Here is a 19187-nt window from a genome sequence, read left to right on the forward strand (position 1 = left end):
TATTTTGTTCGAGCTTCTGCCCTAGCTTCACGAGGGGAAAGCTTGGGCTTTGTATCTGATTTTGCATGTGACTATTTTGAAATATTTTTTGGTGAATCCTGTGAGAAAACACCCAAATCAAAAGTAGGAATATCACCTACTTTAGCTTTTTTAGGGCTAATCTTCGAAAGTACTTTCTTCTTCATTGAAAGTTAAGGAAAAATTTAAGCAAACTACAATTTTGGTAGGATTTAGAGCTAGAATCTGTAAAAAATCAAGAGATTTTTTTGAAGAAGAGTGAAAACGGGCATTAATGTAGGAAGATATTGAAGAAACGTGGAGGGTATGGAGAGAGAAGCGTGGGGGGAGTGGGATATGTACGTTAGAGTGATTGTAGGAATTAATTTATTCTCATTAAATTCCTAAAATATACATAATTGGTAAATTGTATATGACTATGTAATTAAATTGAAACTTGAGTTAGGAGGGTAATAAAGTTTCAAATAGTGTATAGGAATGTACAAATTCTATTTTGTAATGATGCATATTAAGAGCCCGTTTGGACATAAGAAAATTTTCCCTTTTTTCCAAAATATTTTCACTTTTTTTCGAAATCAGCGTTTGTTCATAAAATTTCCAATTTGCACTTGAAGATGCATTTTGAAAATTTTCGAAAATTTGAAAAACTCCAAAAAGCTGTTTTTCAAAATTTTCACTCAAATCACTCACAAAATTTCAAAAACAACCCAAAATTATATTCATGTCCAAACACAACTCTAATTATTTCAAATACCATTTTCACTTGAAATTATTTTTTCCCCTATTTGGTAATTTTACAATTCTTATGTCCAAACGCTCACTAAGTATTTATAATATCTCAGCTTTTAACCAAAAAACATTAAGTTTTATTGTGAGTATTTCAATGTCAAAAGAAAATGTCCAATACAGTAGATAAGTTGAGTCTGCTAACAAAAACGCTTTAAATTTCGCGGAGTAAGAAACCACTAAAAAAACTTGGGGCTCTTTACACAAATAGCCTGAGGGATTCATTGTTTATATTTTAGCCGTATACATAAATTATGCATTGTTATACATGGTTATACACATATTATATATGGATCAAAACATATTTATACATCCATAGGCTATTTTAGATGGCTATAAAGGTTAATTCTTTCTTTTTAAATTTTCGAAGATTAGTAAACATTTGGAGAAACACATGTGCCATAAACATGAAAGTCATTTCCCAGTGTACTTCGGACAAGAAAATAAGAACAGAGATAACGAAATACACACATCATTGAATCTAACAAGGAAAGAAGCACCAGAATTTGCATTTGCAAAAATCACACAGAGATCTACCCTTATGAGTACATATATACATTAAGCTAACTGAAAGAGAGAGTGCAATAGAAATATTGTAACCAAATGGAGATCCTACCATGCTAGAAATATAACATATTGCAAAATACTGAAAGGGAAATAGTTAGTATACATGATTTGAATCTCTTGTTAGACTAATTATCAAATAATAAATTAATAGGAAATTCTTCTTGGATCTTTCACTTGAATCCTCCAATGCCCATTTGAAAATTTAGCTTTCTTGGCTCTTCCCCTCCACTTTATTATCCTTGCATCCATTTCTGGGGTCAATGCACAATATTGCCTAAGCTCCATAGGCATTTTCTTGTACACTTTCCACCACCTCTCATGTGCTGAATCACTCGCAAAAATTTGAGATTCCACCTTATCCCAATTACAATCATAGTCTTCGTAACACATCCATGGCTTTAGTCCCAAATAATGTACAGCATACGAATCATCGCTAAGGTCGCGATGACTCGAATTTTCAAAAATCTTGAGAGTATTTAATTTACTAGGCCACCTATGCCACCACACAAATATTTCATTTAAAAAGCCTTGATCACCCCCATTATATGAACCTACTTCAAACCTTTTGTTCATTAAATTATGGAACTTGCATTTTGATGGTTCTATGATCATAACACCCGAATTGAAAATGTAACCATCATTTCCAGCAGCTGATAGTTCTGGATACGAGAAAAATTGATCGATGTTCCTAAAAACTACGAAATCTGAATCGATGAATATGACTTTATCGTATTCACTGAGTTGCCATATTCTGAGCTTGCTGTAATTCCATTCGTTATATGCATTTTTCTCAGCATGTGGACTTCTTATTCTTTTGATTTTCTTGATTTTCCAGCCTGCTGATCTAAGGCCAAGAAGGGATTTTGACGAAATTGAGTCATCTGCTAAGAGGACAAGGTCTCTAGTAGAGTTAGTTTGAATGATGCTTTGTGCCAAAGCTATTGCTCCACAAACATAAGCTTCTGAGGAATGGAGAACTGTCACATAAGCCTCTCTTGGCTTGTAAATTGTTTTGTCAAATGCTGATGCCGCATACTTACTCCAAATTTCTTGCCCTGCACATTATTTCGATTTGTTAAACTAACTGAATATATTTGTTGGAGATACCCAGGAGAACGTCAAAAACGTAATACTTCCTCATTCCTCTTTCTATTGGTAGGTCCCACTATTAACTACTGCAATATAATTGAACACTATGAATTATGTAAAGACCATACGTGGCAGCGGCGGCTCTGTTATTCCAAGTAAGGCTGGTGTCTTAGTCCCAAATTTTGGGGCCTTATTCTTTAGAAATAATAGGTTTATAGCTATTTAAAAAAATAATACTTCTTTAGTACTTTTTGTACAAAAGTAAATTTTTCTATAACAATTGTCTCAAAGAAAAGAAGTTTTTCAAGATTATAATTGACAAAATCTTAACTAAGATTAGCAATGTCTCAAGATAGATTAAATAAGTTGACTATATTATCAATTGAGAAGGAATTATTAGAAAAAATTGATTATAAAAATAATTATTAACAACTCTGCATTTCGAATAGATAAGAAAATAGACTTCAAATAAAAATATATATCATAACTTTCTTTTAAAAATTTAGGCCTCACATGAAATTTTCATATACATATTATGTACGTAACATGTAGATTAAGAATTTAAAATAGAAGCTTCTCAAATAGTATTTACATACAAATATTTCTTTTCGTGTTGGGTATAACCATCTTTTCTTTTCTTGGTTAGTAATTGGGTTTTCAAAAATGTGTCAAATAAGAAAAGGCGTTGGTAGGTACATTTAATTTCAAACTTATGTAAATGGTTTTTCTAGCAAAATTTTCTTGTTGTATCGTGTAGGCAAAGTTTGATTGTGGCATTTTTCTCATATTCCCTCTTTTACTTTTTATAAACGAAATTATGAAATAAGAATTACACCCAACAAAGAATAAAATGAAGTTGGAATTCCAAAAAATTAGAAGAAGAAAAAAAGTTTACCTTGTTCTGGAAATGGACGAGCAAGCTGACAACTACCAACAGGCATAAGAACTTTTTGCTTCAGCCTTTTCAGCTCAGGCTTATAAACCCACAAATTCTCTTCATGCAATAACACGTCTTCACATCGGAAAATCTCCCACATCGGCCCACAATCGCCGATAAACACCGCATACAGCGGCCGTTTATTATTATTCCAGCGGCCACCGCTGATCATTACCAACAAGTTAGCCACCACCAAGTTAACTTGAAGCCTAAAAACATCCCTAGAACCAACCCTTCTTTTACATGGAACCTTTGCAACCACCACATCCAGTTGCTCGTACTCCTCGAAAACCGGCATTGGGATTTCTGGGCACGTAGGCTTAGTCGAAACCTCCTCTTCATCAATCCATTCTGGGAACAAGTCTTTCCACTTTATTTTATCCGAAACTCTAGGAAATTTCACGTCGAATGTCTCCATATTTTCTGCCCCATGCAATCCGACGTAGTCGAAAAACGAGACATCGTTAAAGTTGACGAGACCGATTTTTAGTGTTTTGTCCTTGATTTCGTCTTGCAAAAGTCTAAACCATTGAGGTAGTCTGGTGACATGTTGCATGGGCAAATTATTTTGTCTAAAAGAAGTTGTTTTTTCTAGGAGGGAGATTGGAAGTTCACGACGTTTTGGTCTTAGTCTGCAAGTTAGATTTAGGTAGAGGAGGAAAAGGGAGAGAAATATGAGAGCAAACGTAAAGGATTTTGGCTTAGACAATGCCATTGTCTTTTGCAGGTAATTACCACGTCTTTGTGATTTGTTGCTTTGTTATATATATATATAAGTTCTCTACTAAATTTATATTACTTCAAATGGTTAGTTTTTTAAAGAAAAAAATTTGGAAGAGAACAATTCAAGACTATCGAAAGAGTTTACATTTGGTGGGCAGTGAAGGGGCGCACGTTCACATAATCACATTCTGTATTTATTTAATTAATGGATTAGTCAAACATAATGCTATTTAGTTCATCATTGGTTGGGACCCGCAAATGGGCATTTATCCTTGTCATTTGTAAGGCCGGGCAAGTATTATATGGAAATTTGTTTCATGCTTTTGGTGGATAGATTTTTTTTTTTTTTGGTTGGTATTTATTAGGTGGGAAATTTTTTATTGGTGCTTCCTAATTTTTAGGATGTTAATCTCACAATGTGAATTTTTTTTATTCTAATATCGAAATTCTCCAATCCAAATTTTGTGATATTTGCTTTTCCTTCCATAGTACAAATTGGTTTGTGGACTCATTATCCTCACAGACTACTTGTTTTAAAATTAAGATTCACAAATTGAGCAGAATAAGTTCAACCGCATTAAGATGCTTAATTGTGACATGCCTCACATAAACCTCCTCAATACAGTGACCTGCATATTATTGCGTGTTGCTATACACTAAGATATATACGGAGTACTATATTTTTACAAAATAAGGATTTCGCTCGTTACAGGACTTGACCAAACATCTCACAGGAGTTGATGACAGACATATAAAGTTCAAAATGGCACAACTTAATTGTCAGTCTATGCAGTCGGATGAACCTTCAATGTTTATACGAGAGGTTAAAATTTTGAGAATGATTTGTATAACTTTGCCTTTTCTTTTAGTTGATTTTTCAAGGCAGAAAAACTTCCAGAAATAAGATGAAAACCAATTACTAAAAAATATATTTAGGGAGAAAAAGAATGCTTTGACAGGTTGTAGGTCATAGCCTATTTTCAAACTAAGCAAATGGCCGGAGTCCGCAATAGCTATCTTCTCTTGTTGACACGTCGAAATTGTTGGACCCATTTTCTCATATTTCTTCTCTCTTCTTCTCCATTTTCTCCTCCTTCACCCCATTACTATATATTTGCAACCCAGAATTCCTGTTAATTAAAAATTTAAAAATGTGATATAATTTTGCGATGAATTAGCAATGGATGCTCGTTGCTAAGAATACTCGCGATGGTTTAACGAGGTAAAAATTCTTTGCAAATGAATTATAAGCAATGGAATTTTTTCTGCGCTAATTAAGAAATCAATTCGTCCCCAAATCCTTAGCTATGACAATATTGTCTACCGATTAAAATTCGTACTAATATATTCTATCCTATGATTTTCATCCGTCGGAATTTCCGGTTTTCTTTGTAGTGAATTCTGGACTTGAAGATTCGGGATTTCTAGGCTCTAAGTTCAGATGGTGGATATTGTGAACGGGATGCAGATATGTTAGTATTTCTGCTGTTAACTTGAATTTGCAAGTACGAGATCTTCTATTCCATATAGAAGAAATAGCAGTGGTATTAAATAAGAATTAACAGAGATGGAGTAACTCGCATGTTTTTTCCGACCATGAGGAGGTGATGAGGGAAAACAATATTATTAGAGAACCACGAGTCAAGGTACAGCATTAAAGCATAAGATGAAGAAGAGAAATACTGACGTCTATATATATATAGAGAGAGATTTGCAATGACTACCTTTGAGGCCATAATTAATTTGTAATTTGTCGAGATCTAACTAGATCAAAAGATAATTCAATAAGAATGCTGATTGTAAAATTAACAAGATTAAAACCCAAAAGCTTTATCATTTTCTATTTTATTCTTGTTCTATCTAGATTAAGCTTGAGTGAGCATAGTATCGTTGTAAATTTCGATTCCCTTAATGTCAATCTGAAAATTCTATTATTCCTTTGTTTGTCCTCAACTTCATTAGTATTAAATAGCATTTTGATTTGTGATCCAGACTCTCGACTAAACAATTGAGGATGAAGACCGTACCACTTTTGTTTGGTATTATCCCTGTATACGGTCGAAATAGATTTCAGCCTTGGTATGTCCGGTACGGTTCGAAGGGTGGTGTATCGAAGTAAGATCCCGAAGGGGGCACGAACTAACCTAGAACCCGGAGAAGCCGGTCCGTGATGAGATCGATATCATAATCGAACTCGAACAAGAATCGAACCGTGACACGGGTAGATCTATCGTGTTGATAATCCAAAAACCAACCTACATCGACCTGGAATCAATTCAAGGGCTCGAACCAGGGTCGGGCTCGAACCAAGGTCACAAGTTCGAGCAGAAATCAAGCTCGAACCAAAATCGAGGATTCTAAGCAAGATCGAGCTCGCAGACAAAAGCCGTTGTAATCCCACTAGAGGGAATCTTGGCAGAAATTATGGAAAAGCTGATTTATCATGGGCCTCCCACTGGATGTTTATTTTATTTTGCTTGGAGCCAAATCCCTCCACTATAAAAGGGCTTGGTTATCATTTCTGTAGGGAGACCTTTTTCTGAGATTTACACTATAAAAAACTGTATTATTTCCTCTACAAGAAAGAGTGGTCATTCTAGTTTCTTAGATTGATTCTATTTTGTTAAACCCTAAGATTCACTGTTCGTGATTGCCTTGTCTAGATTACGTTTTCTCCAATCTATATTCACACTTTTATTTATCCTTGCATTCTGTATTAAGTTGTACCACATATCTTCGAAACTGCGTATAAATTCAATTCTATCCATTTTTCGGGTAAACAATCCCTAATTAATATTGTGACATTGAGGACAAATGGAATTGGCACAATGTAACTGAAGCTGACGAGTTATATTGTCCATTAATCCTTCTTTTCCAGTAGACCAAAATAGTGCAATGCTGCTGAAATTTAGATGTCTTTGGTCATGTGCCATGTCTGGTCTGGAATAAGGTTTCCTTACATTACACGTTCTTCTGCCTAGATCAATTATCACATTCATGCATTTATTGACTCCCCATTCCTAAATTTTATGACGTCCCAAACAACTACTACTCCCTATATATCATAACTGCTCACTGTTTTACGCGTTTCTATCTTTTTCTTATTGGACCTCCCCTGTTTTCTCTTTCTCCTTTACATATTTGGTAGTATTTCCTTTCATGTTGAATAGAATAACATGGATGTTCATCTCGCATGCAAGAATAACATGGATGTTCATCTCAACTATTCGTAATTTTCATTCATGTTATCATGGAAGGAAACATTATTGGTCATGTTTGATACACTTTAACAAGTGAATTTTTTTGCCGTTTTCATGCCATTTGTGCTAAATTACTCTCTCCTTCATATATTTGACACATTTTATTTTCAATCGATTCCAAAAAAGAATTATATGTTTTTATTTTCGAAAATTATTTAATCTTTGTATTTCTGTTTATATTGGGACCTATTATTTATAGAAGTCATTCAGATCACACAATTAAAATAATATTTTTTTGGTACTTGCATGTGTATGACTTACATTCAAAAGAATTTTAAAATTTCTTCAGTATATTTTTGTTGTTGAGGGTCTTGCGACTCAATAAGATAGGAATAAATACTTTACATATACAAGGTATGTTGTTATTGTTGTTGTCCTGTATATTTTTGTGCAAATGCCTGTAAATCCAACAAGCAACAACCTTTGGTTACTAATTACTACCCGCTGCTCCTACCGCCGGCTGGTTAATCACTTTCATTGTTAGGCATTTTCTATTGTACAGGCATTTACTCCTATCTCATTTTTCACTAGCTGGTTGATGGACCAACATTATTGTTTTTGCTATAAATTCCATTTCTATTATCACACTGTCCCAAAACACATGCCCCCCTTCCTTGTTCCACGAGATAGCAAACCAAAATGTCAAAGCAGCTGCTACTCTTCTTCTTCATCCTTTTTTCTTTAATTCTTCCAATTTTCAGCCAAATTACTCCTCCTTCACAATCACCTTCTGTCGCATGCAAATCCTCACTTTACCCAAAACTCTGCCGATCCCTTCTCTCTGCATTTCAGCACTCTCCTTCTAACCCAAATGACTACAGCAAGTTCTCTGTGAAGCAATGCCAGAAAAATGCCGGCAAATTATCCAGCTTAATCGCACATTTTCTTACAACCCAGAAAGGGAGAGCACTATTTGTGAACAGCAAAGAGATTAGTGCTTTAAATGACTGTCACCAGCTCTCTGAGCTCACAGTTGATTACTTAGAGTCCATCTCTGCCGAGCTGAAAGCAGCTGACGGTGCCACTACTTCCGATGCTTTAGTTGGAAAAATGCAGACATTGCTGAGTGCTGTGGTGACGAATCAGCAGACGTGTTATGAGGGACTGAAAGAAGCAGGCAGTAGCATGGTGGCGGAATTGTTGGCGCCGCTGAGCAACGCGGCGGAAATCTACAGCGTGTCTCTTGGGTTGGTGGCGCATGCATTGGGACGCGTAAGGAAACCCAGAAAAACTGGCGGATTGTTGGCTGAGCACAGAGGATTGATGGAGGAAGAGTACTGGGCACGAGATTCAAGATTGATGGCTTCCAAGGTAATCCCATTCTTAGTTTTAATTTATAAGTATATATGTTCGCAGTTTAAAAGAACTTTTACTAGCATAAAAAGGTAGTGTCATAATATGAGAGACTATTATCCTAGAAATTATAAAACTGGTAATTTAGTAGGTTAAATTATACTACAAGTAGTGTGAATTTTAATTTTTGAACACTGTGTATACATTATACAAGTTAAATGAGTCATTTCTGCCGTGCTATATAGCACAGACAACAATTTTGGGTCATTTATTTGCTGCAACTTTTCTGCCTTTGCATTGATTATTCCACCGCCCGCTATTATTGAGTCAACCATTGATAGATCTTTACTGCAACTGCTGTTAGAATTTAATGCGCTCTAGTAATAGAAAGAGGCATGCGTGTACTTCAGATTTTAAGATAGTACTCATAAACAAAAGCTGCTTACCAAAGTAGCCTTGGGCATAGGAGAAAGGATAGATAAAGACATTAAAGAATATTAGTACTCTGTTCAATACTACCTCCCCTGTCTTTTTAGTTGTCCATTTTTTACTTTGTAATGCTTTTTAGAAAAAATACAATTTATCTATAATAATAAAATCATTTCAAAAAATATTAAAAAACGATCTAAGAATGAGTAATTAATAACAAAGGTAAAACAATAACAACAAATTAAATTCAGTGAAATTTCACATGTGCGATTTAGGAATAGGAATGATGTCTTTCTTGGTAGATCTTGTTTGAGATAACGAAGAAATAATCTCATGCAATCAAATTACAATAGGTAAACATACCTAGTGTAGTCCCAAATGTGTTTATGAATTGTAATTTGATCGCATGAGATTCGTTACAATATGAATTTAAAAAAACGATTAATACAAATATATCTTGTGTTTTACCTATCAATCTTTCGTGAGAAAGATCACATTACTTAAATAACATTTATATAATGAGCACAAAACACGATAACTTACTCTCTTTTTTCTATTGACTAGTAAAGTTGGTGGCACTTAGCGCAATCGTGAGAGACATAAGTGAACTTACGGAAAGATCAACAGACTAACAACGTATTTTGATGCTATTTCTCTCTTTTCTATATAGAAAAAGAAGTAGTTGGTAGATCTTGTTTTGGAGAATATCTATACTGCAATGTGTAACTGACTCTCTGTTGTCTTCTACTCACAACTAGCTCTAAGGATGAACTGATAGTTTTGTCTCTTTCTCGTTTCCTATTGAATGGCCTGAGATAGCCACAGTCCACTTGATATTAAAAATGGAAACTACAAGTACCATATTTATTTCAGAATTGTAAAATGGCTGTGTTACTGGCTGCATTTTTCTAGGGAGACTGGAAACTAAAGAAGAAAAGAATACCATAAAAAAATAAAAGGAAAGAAACCTGACAAACGTAAAAAATTGCACCCAATTCTTGACTTTATAGTTCATGGAAAATCCTCACCAAAAAAAAAAAAGAAAAAAGAATAGTCTGTGTGACTGCAAATTCCACTTTTCCCCCTATTCTTATGGCTTCAAAGTGAATATCGTCCCTACGTTAGCTCCATATTGGATTGCATCCCCAACAAATCTGTCGCAGTTTAGTCCCTACATCTTTCTTTCTTTTTCAGAGTTTGGTACTTACATCCACCACTAGCCAAAATTGTTGGTTTCGTGTAATGTGCACGTGGAGAAAAACAATTGGTAAAGGCAAGCAACTCTGACATAACCATCTTCCGAAAATAATTATGACAAATTATTATGTTATCTGTACGTGAATCCTTTAAGATCTAAAGTTAATATAACTCATTTTCTTTTTATCAAGTGTCATCCTTATTTGTCAAAAAATGAAGGGTAAAAGAAAGAAAGGCGGAAGTAAAATAATGGGATATTCAAATCGGTTGACTATCCGATTAGAAGATGAAATTCAAAAATAGTTAGATTTATAAGTAGTAATTGAAAAATAGTCACAGTTTTAAAAGTAATCAAAATTTAGCCACTTTTTATGTAAAGATAAATCTGAATAAAAATATTATTCAAAATCCGGAAAATATTCCAGCATAATATACTAGAGTTCGAATTTTTTACATGTTAACTTCCAGCATAATATACTGGTCCAGCATAATATGTTGGAAGTTCATACACTGGTGCTCCAATCTCCAGTATATTATGCTGGAACTTTCCGTGTTGCAGCAAAATAATGGCTATTTTTGAATGACTTTGCAAACGCTGGCTATTTTTCAATTAACAATCTGAAAACTGGCTAGCCCATGCTATTTTTACGTTGAATGTGTATGTCTTGGGCTTTTTTTAGACACCGGATAAAATTCAAAAATAGTTAGATTTACAAGTGGTAATTGAAAAATAGTTACAGTTTCAAAAGTAATCGAAATTTAGCCACTTTTCATGTAAAGATAAATCTGAGCGAAAGCGCTGTTCAAAATCCGGAAAATATTCCAACATAATATACTGGAGTTCGAATTTTTTATATGCGAACTTCCAGCATAATATACTGGAGTTCCAGCATAATATACTAGTAAAGTTTAATATGTTGGAAGTTCATACACAGGTGCGGGAACTCCAGTTTAATATACTGGAGTTCTAGCATAATATACTTGAACTTCAGTATAATATACTGGAGTTCCAGTATATTATACTGGAATTCGAGTATATAATGCTGGAATATTTTCCGGATTTTGAACAGCATTTTCGTTCAGATTAATTTTTACAGGAAAAGTGGCTAAATTTCGATTACTTTGGAAACTGTAGCTATTTTTCAATGATCACTTGTAAATCTGGCTATTTTTGAATTTCTCCCTACGGAAGTTTAAAACGTCTTAAGAAAATGTAGTCTAACATATACTCCCTCCATTTCAATTTATGTGAACCCATTTGACTAGACACGAAATTTAGGAAAAGAGATAAGACTTTTAAACTTGTGGGGTAAAATAAGGTACATATATTTTGTGTGGGTATAAATCATTGCATAAAGGTAAATTGTTTTTAAGTAAGAAAAAATGTCATTCTTTTTGGCACAGGCTAAAAAGGAAAGAGTTTCACATAAATTAAAACGGAGTCAGTATATGTTTTGAAAACAAACTCCTAACTATAAAAGAAACTCATGAGCATAAAGATTTTCGGCATCTTGAAAGTTATGGTGCTTTCAAACAAAAAACGGGGAATACTTTGCTATAACTATTGTCTCATTTACTAGCAATAGTATTGCCACATGGCACATGTCCTTTGAGATCTAAGCTCCTTGACTTCCTTCAAACTTTGGCTCGTTTATTTGAAGGGTTAAAGAAAAGGTAGGAGGTCATAAATTCTTCTTGAGCTTTATTCTTATGACTAAACAAATCTCTTCTATGTGCATAATTTTTTGAAAAAAGAATTATCTTGCATGTCAAATATTTATTGCTGTAAGAAAAATTAAAGAAAATGATAATGGCTAAAAGTAAGAAAGGTGTAGTAAATAGGTTAAATCAGCCTATCACTATTAATGCTAGTAATACAAAGTTATGATGTTTTGGGGTTTAAACTTCAATCAATTACCAAGGTAGTCATAAGAGATCAAAATAGCTACTCAAAGAGATTGAGTTTATATTAATGGTACTATAAATTGTGGCAGATCACATATGTACATATCTTTCATCTACCTTTTTGACTTTTCATATTTAGCACGAATCTGTTTAAAGAAAAATTCCAAAGAAAATTTACACCCTTACAAGCAGGTTAAACAAGCATCGGAGAGGTCTCATCAAAGGGGTGGAAGGATTCTTGACAAGTTGGTAGAAAATGGTGTTCACATTAATCAAACCGTAACAGTTAGCCCTTATGGTGGCTGCAACTTTACATCAATAGGAGAAGCCATTGCATTTGCGCCTAATAACTCAATGATTGAAGATGGCTATTTTCTCATCTACGCAAAGCAAGGATACTACGAGGAGTATGTTGTCGTGCCCAAGAACAAGAAAAATATTATGTTGATTGGAGAAGGAGTTGATCTCACTGTGATTGCTGGAAATCGAAGTGTCATAGACGGCTGGACAACCTATAATTCAGCAACCTTTGGTAAGTAAGCCTTTTACAAATTGCCAAATTCTTCCCAAAATGTCATGTTTAAGTATTACTACTACATTTTTGCAAAGGGTAAGCTGTAGGTATGAAATCTTTTTTCTGTGTGCAGCCGTTTCAGGGGAACGGTTTGTAGCCATAAACATAACATTCAAGAACCTAGCTGGTCCTTGGAAGCACCAAGCTGTAGCTCTAAGGAACAATGCGGACCTTTCCACATTCTATAGATGTCGTTTTGAGGGCTATCAAGATACTTTGTACACGCACTCTTTAAGACAATTCTACAGAGAATGCAATATCTATGGTACAGTGGACTTCATCTTTGGCAATGCAGCTGCAGTTTTCCAAAACTGCAATCTATTTGCTAGGAAACCACTGCCAGACCAGAAGAATATTTTCACAGCACAAGGCCGAAGTGATCCCAATCAGAACACTGGCATTTCTATCCAGAACTGCACCATTCAAGCTGCACCTGATTTGGCTCAGGACATGAATCTCACGTTAAGTTTTCTTGGCCGGCCATGGCACAATTACTCTAGGACTGTTATCATGCAGTCTTATATAGGAGATGTGATCGCGCCTGTTGGATGGTTAGAGTGGAATGGAACGAATGGACTCGACACCCTTTACTATGGGGAGTTTGAGAATTATGGACCAGGGGCTAATACAACAAAAAGAGTAGAATGGCCTGGTTATTACTTAATGAATGCTTCACAAGCAATGAACTTTACTGTCTATAATTTTACAATGGGAGATACTTGGTTGCCTTCTACAAATGTTCCTTTCTCTCAAGGCCTGTAGTTGGAATTCCTGTATAAATCAGATAGCTTTTACGTACTTTTGTTCCCATTCTTTTCCTCAATTCTATTCTTTAACTTCATGCTTAGATGAAATTACACAGAGTTTCATTGATTACTAATGCTCTTGTTAGTGTGGTAAAAGGAATATATATATAACTTTTTCAACTCTTTCATGTGTTTTTACATCATGTAATTTTACATTTGTCAACACAGAAGCAAAGAAATGTAATTGTATTTGTATTTGCTCAAAGAAATTGCTCATGTATTCAATGATCTCAGACAATTAACAGAATTCAACCAAGGAACTTCAAGTAATGAATCAGAGGGTGAAGTGATGTATAGAACAACATCCAGATCTTCTAATATCAACTATTCTTTTTCGCTTATATACGTAGGCATCAAATAATTAATTTTTCTGCAATCAAAATTTATTCATCTTTCTAATTTTTCTTTGAACGAGATCACCACATAGACACTTCATTCCATGTAACTAATACGTGCGACAAAGTTTGTTTTAGTTTTTTCTCCACTCTTTTTGTTTGAGCTGTTTTCGTTAGAAAAAATTAGTAATTCTTTTCTTTTCTCTTTTTGAATCACACAAAAATAGCTCAAACAAAATGAGTTTGCAAAAAGAGACTTAAAATCCTATTTCGCAAATTCTGTTTTGAAAATTTTCAAACAAACCCCTAAAATTCTCCAATCATGGCATGGATTACCTTTTTACCTGTCAAGCTGTAGCCTTAAAGGACTTTTTTGAATCAAAAAGAGGGAACATATAAGACAAATGAAAAGAAAGCAAATAAAGTTAAAGAAAAGGAAATAATGCATAGAACGATAGGAAGTATCTTGTATCAGAAATATTAAAGATTTGGACGGTGCTGGAATATAATGCGTAGTTTGAAACTTAACGCATGGGAAGTTTTTGTTAGTGGATTTTCGAGGTCCATTTCCACTATATTTATTTTGTATCTTGTATCAGAAATATCAAAGAATTGCGAGAAATATTATAGAATAAAACATTAAGATATACTCAAGTATAACTTTCTCTCGAAATACTCTTGAGATAAGTTAGAATATTATCTCTTGGACCAAAAAAAAAAAAGAATATTATCTCTAATTTGTACTATCCTGGTATATTCTTTGATATAGTCGACTTGCTTTTTGCCATTCATTGACATAGATACAATTGTCGTAAATTATTGTCTCTATATTCCTTTCATCATTAATTAATTATTATAAAAAAGACCAAACACTAAAGCGCAAAAAATTCTTATCGATCTACTTGATATTCCGGTATTCGTCCAAGTAAAATTACATCACTGATGATTTATTAGGCTAATAGTATAGAGAACCTCGATTTAACAGAACGAGATATTCAAAATTAGTTTTGAGTACCAAAAGATAGAAGAAAAAAAACTCTTTAGAAAGGAGATGCTCAATTGATGTTAAAATACTTTCAAAAGCATAAATTTAAGAACCACAATATCTTTAATGCAATACAAATGGATGTAATAGGTCAACTAGCAAATTGTTCTGGCGTTGATGATTAGTGTAGCTTATAAGATTTTTGAAGAGGTTGTCATTTTTTAACAAACTGAGCTTACTCTTGAATTATCAAATTCATGATAATAAAAACTGGTAAACACTATTTGGGAACGCATTTTCAATTGTATCTGTTATTACAAAATTCTGATCTTTGATGATTGCACAAGTGGCTACACCAAATATTGCCGCTTGCCAAGTTCGAAGTAATCACTCAAAAGTTTCTTTAGCTTTATTCCAAAGTAGAGAGGACTGATGGTGATTACTAATTAACTCCTATAAATTAGAAAAAGACAATTGTATTTTTTTGCCATGTTTATAGGATAAAGAATACAACCTCTCCAAAAAATTTATAAGCTACTCTAGACTTAATTAGCATCAACCCAAAAATAATTAGCTACAATTATTGGATGTTAAACTAACATTGGTAAATTAGTGATTTCTATTGCTATTTTCTTTATTAATAAAAAATATTTAAGAAGTAAACATAATCGATAACTTACCTGTAATAGGCCTTAAAATTACCTAATAGTGAAGAATTGTTGTAATTAGCATTAACTACGTGGAATAAAAACAAAAAGATATTGTAATTACTAATTAGCGTAACTGAAAAGTTATTCGTGTTCGTACATATGTTGATATTTTCTTTTTATTCAGTTATATAGGCATAAAATTTTCTTACCCCTTGTCTCTATGCAAGGATATTTTAATCGGATTGCCAAAGTGGTGTAGTAATTGCTTTTTGATTTTGACGGTATTGCCTTAATATTATGCTAACTTTTACACCATCCTACCATCTTTGAACACTGGATTTAAGTTAACATATTTGTTTAACCAAAGAATTGGATTCTCGGTTAAAGCTTATTTTTAGAAGTACGGGTTACTGATAATCAAGAAATTCAATATTCTCTCAGAAATAAGAAAGGAAATTAGAATAAGAAATGACAAAATAATCAATTGAAAGCACAAGAAAATAATTATATTCCAATAATAATCAGAACGTGTCCTTACAAGTGAAATTTCCTTCCCTTATATAAGAATTTACAAATATAACGTTTCTTCCCTTTTATGACCGAATCATTATGAGCATTAATGACATTAATGAAACGTTATAATTGTCAACCGTAACTGTTCATGAAGATTCTGTAACGGTTCCGATTCTTCTTCCACATTAATTAGAGGTTCATGAATCTTCCCTCTTTACTGTCTTGATTCATCCTGCCTATGTCTCTTCACTGAATAATTTAGGCTCGAGCAACCGTATCTTTTCGTCTCGTGAGTGATTTGCTCGTACCTATTGTAAATCGTGAATCTTTTAATGCGACATTCCAGTTGACATCTTCTTAGTGATCCACGTATCTTGCCCTGTCATCTTCGTATAATTTCACATGTAATATTTATTTTTTACTAATACAGATAGTCCCCCCACTTGCCAAATATTCAGCAATTGAATATTTGGGAAGTGGTACACATTTATGGCGGAATTTTTTTGCCGTCGTTTTCCATGTATCATTGTGTCTTTTTCAGAACCAACGCGTCGTATGTCACTTCCATTTAATGTATGTGCCACGTGGCGTTTATCGATTGGGTCTGCGACTCTTCAGTGGTTTTTAGGGCTTTCCTGCGACTGCGTCAGTCACGAAGTGACTGTTTCATTATGATGTTTCCATCATGACTCCCTTTACACGACGGTTGCTTCTTCTTATAAATACCTCTTGTGCCTTTGCTTTCACGAAAACCTTCAATCTACAGTATTCTTCTTCCATAATCGTTCTTATACATCAACACGTATTATTTTACAGTACATCCATGTCTTCATCGAACCCTGATCCTCACAAAGTAGTAATTGTAGATGAACTTCCCCCTTCAACTACTCTTGTTAGGAGTAGAAGAGGCAGTAGGTTACGCAGCTTAGGATCTTTATCTGTTCGTGGTTCTATTTCTCAACCCAACGTTGCTACCCCTTCTTCTTCTAGAACTAGGGCTTCTTCAACTCATAGATCTTCTGCCAGAAATAAGGATTCGAGTGAACCTATTCGAGAACCAACTGTTGATGAAATTATTCCTGCAGAATTTTCTTTCTCCACTGATCATGAATCAATTAGAAATCAAGTTACTTCTATGACTTCCCATGATCGTGCCGATGTTTATCCTTCCCAGATTACTGAGGGTTTGATTTCTCTTGTGCGAAGAGAATGCCATTGGAAATTTGACTTTCCAATTTTAGTTCCTAGTCCAAACCAAAGGATTACTTCGTTCCAAGCTGGTTACTCTTTCGTTTACACATATCCTTTTATGTTCGGTATTAGACCACATATTGACCCAGTCATCATAGAATTTTGCCGTTTCTTTAACGTTTGCTTAGGACAGATTGGTCCTATTGTATGGAGAGCTGTTGCATGTTTAAGATACCTGGCTAATTCGGCCTCTTTACCCTTCACATTTCAACACTTGCTTCATCTTTATTCCCCTAAGTTGTTTCGTTCAGGGGTGTTTACTCTCGTGGCTAGGAGTAAAAGGGTTTTGGTTAGCCCTGAAGATGATAAAGATCGTGGCTGGTATGCCCGTTTTGTTGTTGCTCCCACAAGTGATTTAGTGGGTGAAGAGAACATGCCTTTTCCAAAAAAATAGAACTTTGCACGTAAGTTTTGTTTTAGATACCTTTCTTCTCTTCTATGAAGGAAGAAGAAACTTACGATCCCGTGGCTGTTTTGTTTTCTTTTTAGCAACCATGAAATTTGTTGAAGAAATACCAGACTTTCGTGCTTGGGTAGAAAAATTGTTGTCGGTTGCTCCTATGGAAAAAAGGTCTTGGAAATACCTTTCTCATAGGTTTGGTTGGAAAGTTAAAACTCATGGTATGCTTCCCTTTAACTTTTTACCTTTCTTTCATATTTATTTGGGGATTTACTAACTTCTTCTTCTGCTAGGATTTCCCATTCGGGGTGTTAGTGTCGCATCTATTGCTTCATCAAGACTTTCTTTGTCCATGGCTCAAGAGATGATTTTGAGTTCTTCATCAAAGAGAAAAGCAGAGAGAGCTCATGGTTCTGAGGGTGAAGAGGAACGAGAGGAGGGCTCTTTAGTGCGTAAGCCTCGGGCTAGAAGACGTGTTATTTCGAATGATGAAGCCACTCCTTCTCCAAATTCAGTTCCCGTGAATGAGCCTGAAAGTGCCACTTTGGTGAGTTCTGATGAAGAGATGATTGTTGCACCTCATGACTCTACAGAACAGTTGTTTTCCCGTGAGTTTGATAGTGAAGACTTTGGCTTAGTTTCTGATGAAGCACCCCTTGCGTCCTTTCAAGTATCTGCTCCTATTGGTTCTCAGTTTACCGCGCCTGTTGTTGCTACCACTACTCTTCCTGTGACTATTTTTACTTCTTCATCTGTCCTTATCGCTACCACTTCTCATGTTGAAGTTGATTCTTCCAATAGCAGTAGGATGATGAAAAAAGTTACCATTGAAGTCCTCGAGGATGGTAATCTTTTGAAAAAGTCTGGCCAAGCTGATGTATGGCTGAAACCACTGATTGTCCCAGTTGAGAAGTCTAAATTGGAAAACCACAACTCTTTGACATGGATGAATGACATTGTCCATTCATCTTTGAAAGTATAAGCCTTAGCGTCTTTTTTTTTTTTTTTAACTTTCCTTGTGATTTCTTTATCTTTGTTTGATAATCACTTTTTCCCTTTTTTTTTTTGTAGATCAACCTGATAGGCACAGAGCTGATGAAAAGAATTGTCCATACTGAGCAGTTAGTCAAGGACTATCATACGGAAGCGGACAACTGGAAAGAACAATTTGAAGGCCTTCAGTTAGAAAGAGAAGTTTTAGATGAGGAAAAGTGTGCTTTGGAACAGCAAGTGAAAGTGATGGCAGCAGAATTGGCGATTGAAAAAGCCTCTTCCAGTCAAGTGGGCAAGGATAAAGATCTCCTTGAGTCTTCATTTGTCGAGCAGCTTTCTAAAGCTACTGAGGAAATTTGGGGTCTGAAAGAACTGCTTAATCAGAAGGAAGTCTATGCCGGGGAGCTTGTTCAAACGCTCACTCAGGCTCAAGAAGACCTCCGTGCATCTTCTAACAAGGTCCAATTCTTAGAGAG

General features: G+C 34.7%; 2 protein-coding genes and 1 long non-coding RNA gene across 3 annotated transcripts; 2 read left to right on the forward strand and 1 right to left on the reverse strand.

Annotated features, from left to right (window-relative positions):
* Positions 1-1368: 1368 nt before the first annotated feature.
* On the reverse strand, positions 1369-4856 carry LOC104096066 (putative UDP-glucuronate:xylan alpha-glucuronosyltransferase 4). The gene is made up of 2 exons (XM_009602362.2): positions 3356-4856; positions 1369-2426 (listed from the first exon to the last, which is right to left on the reverse strand). Exons 1-2 carry the CDS (start codon positions 4110-4112, stop codon positions 1516-1518), a joined length of 1668 nt encoding a protein of 555 aa, XP_009600657.1. The 5' UTR covers positions 4113-4856; the 3' UTR covers positions 1369-1515.
* On the forward strand, positions 4007-5696 carry LOC117276724 (uncharacterized). Its single transcript, XR_004506994.2, has 2 exons — positions 4007-4124; positions 5516-5696. It is a non-coding gene; the product is annotated as an uncharacterized lncRNA (long non-coding RNA).
* A 2188-nt stretch (positions 5697-7884) lies between these two features.
* Positions 7885-13704, forward strand: LOC104096067 (probable pectinesterase/pectinesterase inhibitor 25). Its single transcript, XM_009602363.4, has 3 exons — positions 7885-8691; positions 12397-12736; positions 12852-13704. The coding sequence occupies exons 1-3, from the start codon at positions 8020-8022 to the stop codon at positions 13538-13540; spliced, it is 1701 nt and encodes a 566-aa protein (XP_009600658.1). The 5' UTR covers positions 7885-8019; the 3' UTR covers positions 13541-13704.
* The last annotated feature ends 5483 nt before the right edge of the window (positions 13705-19187 follow it).

This window comes from Nicotiana tomentosiformis, chromosome 1 (genome assembly GCF_000390325.3).
Source record: "Nicotiana tomentosiformis chromosome 1, ASM39032v3, whole genome shotgun sequence".
Classification (NCBI taxonomy): Eukaryota; Viridiplantae; Streptophyta; class Magnoliopsida; order Solanales; family Solanaceae; genus Nicotiana; species Nicotiana tomentosiformis.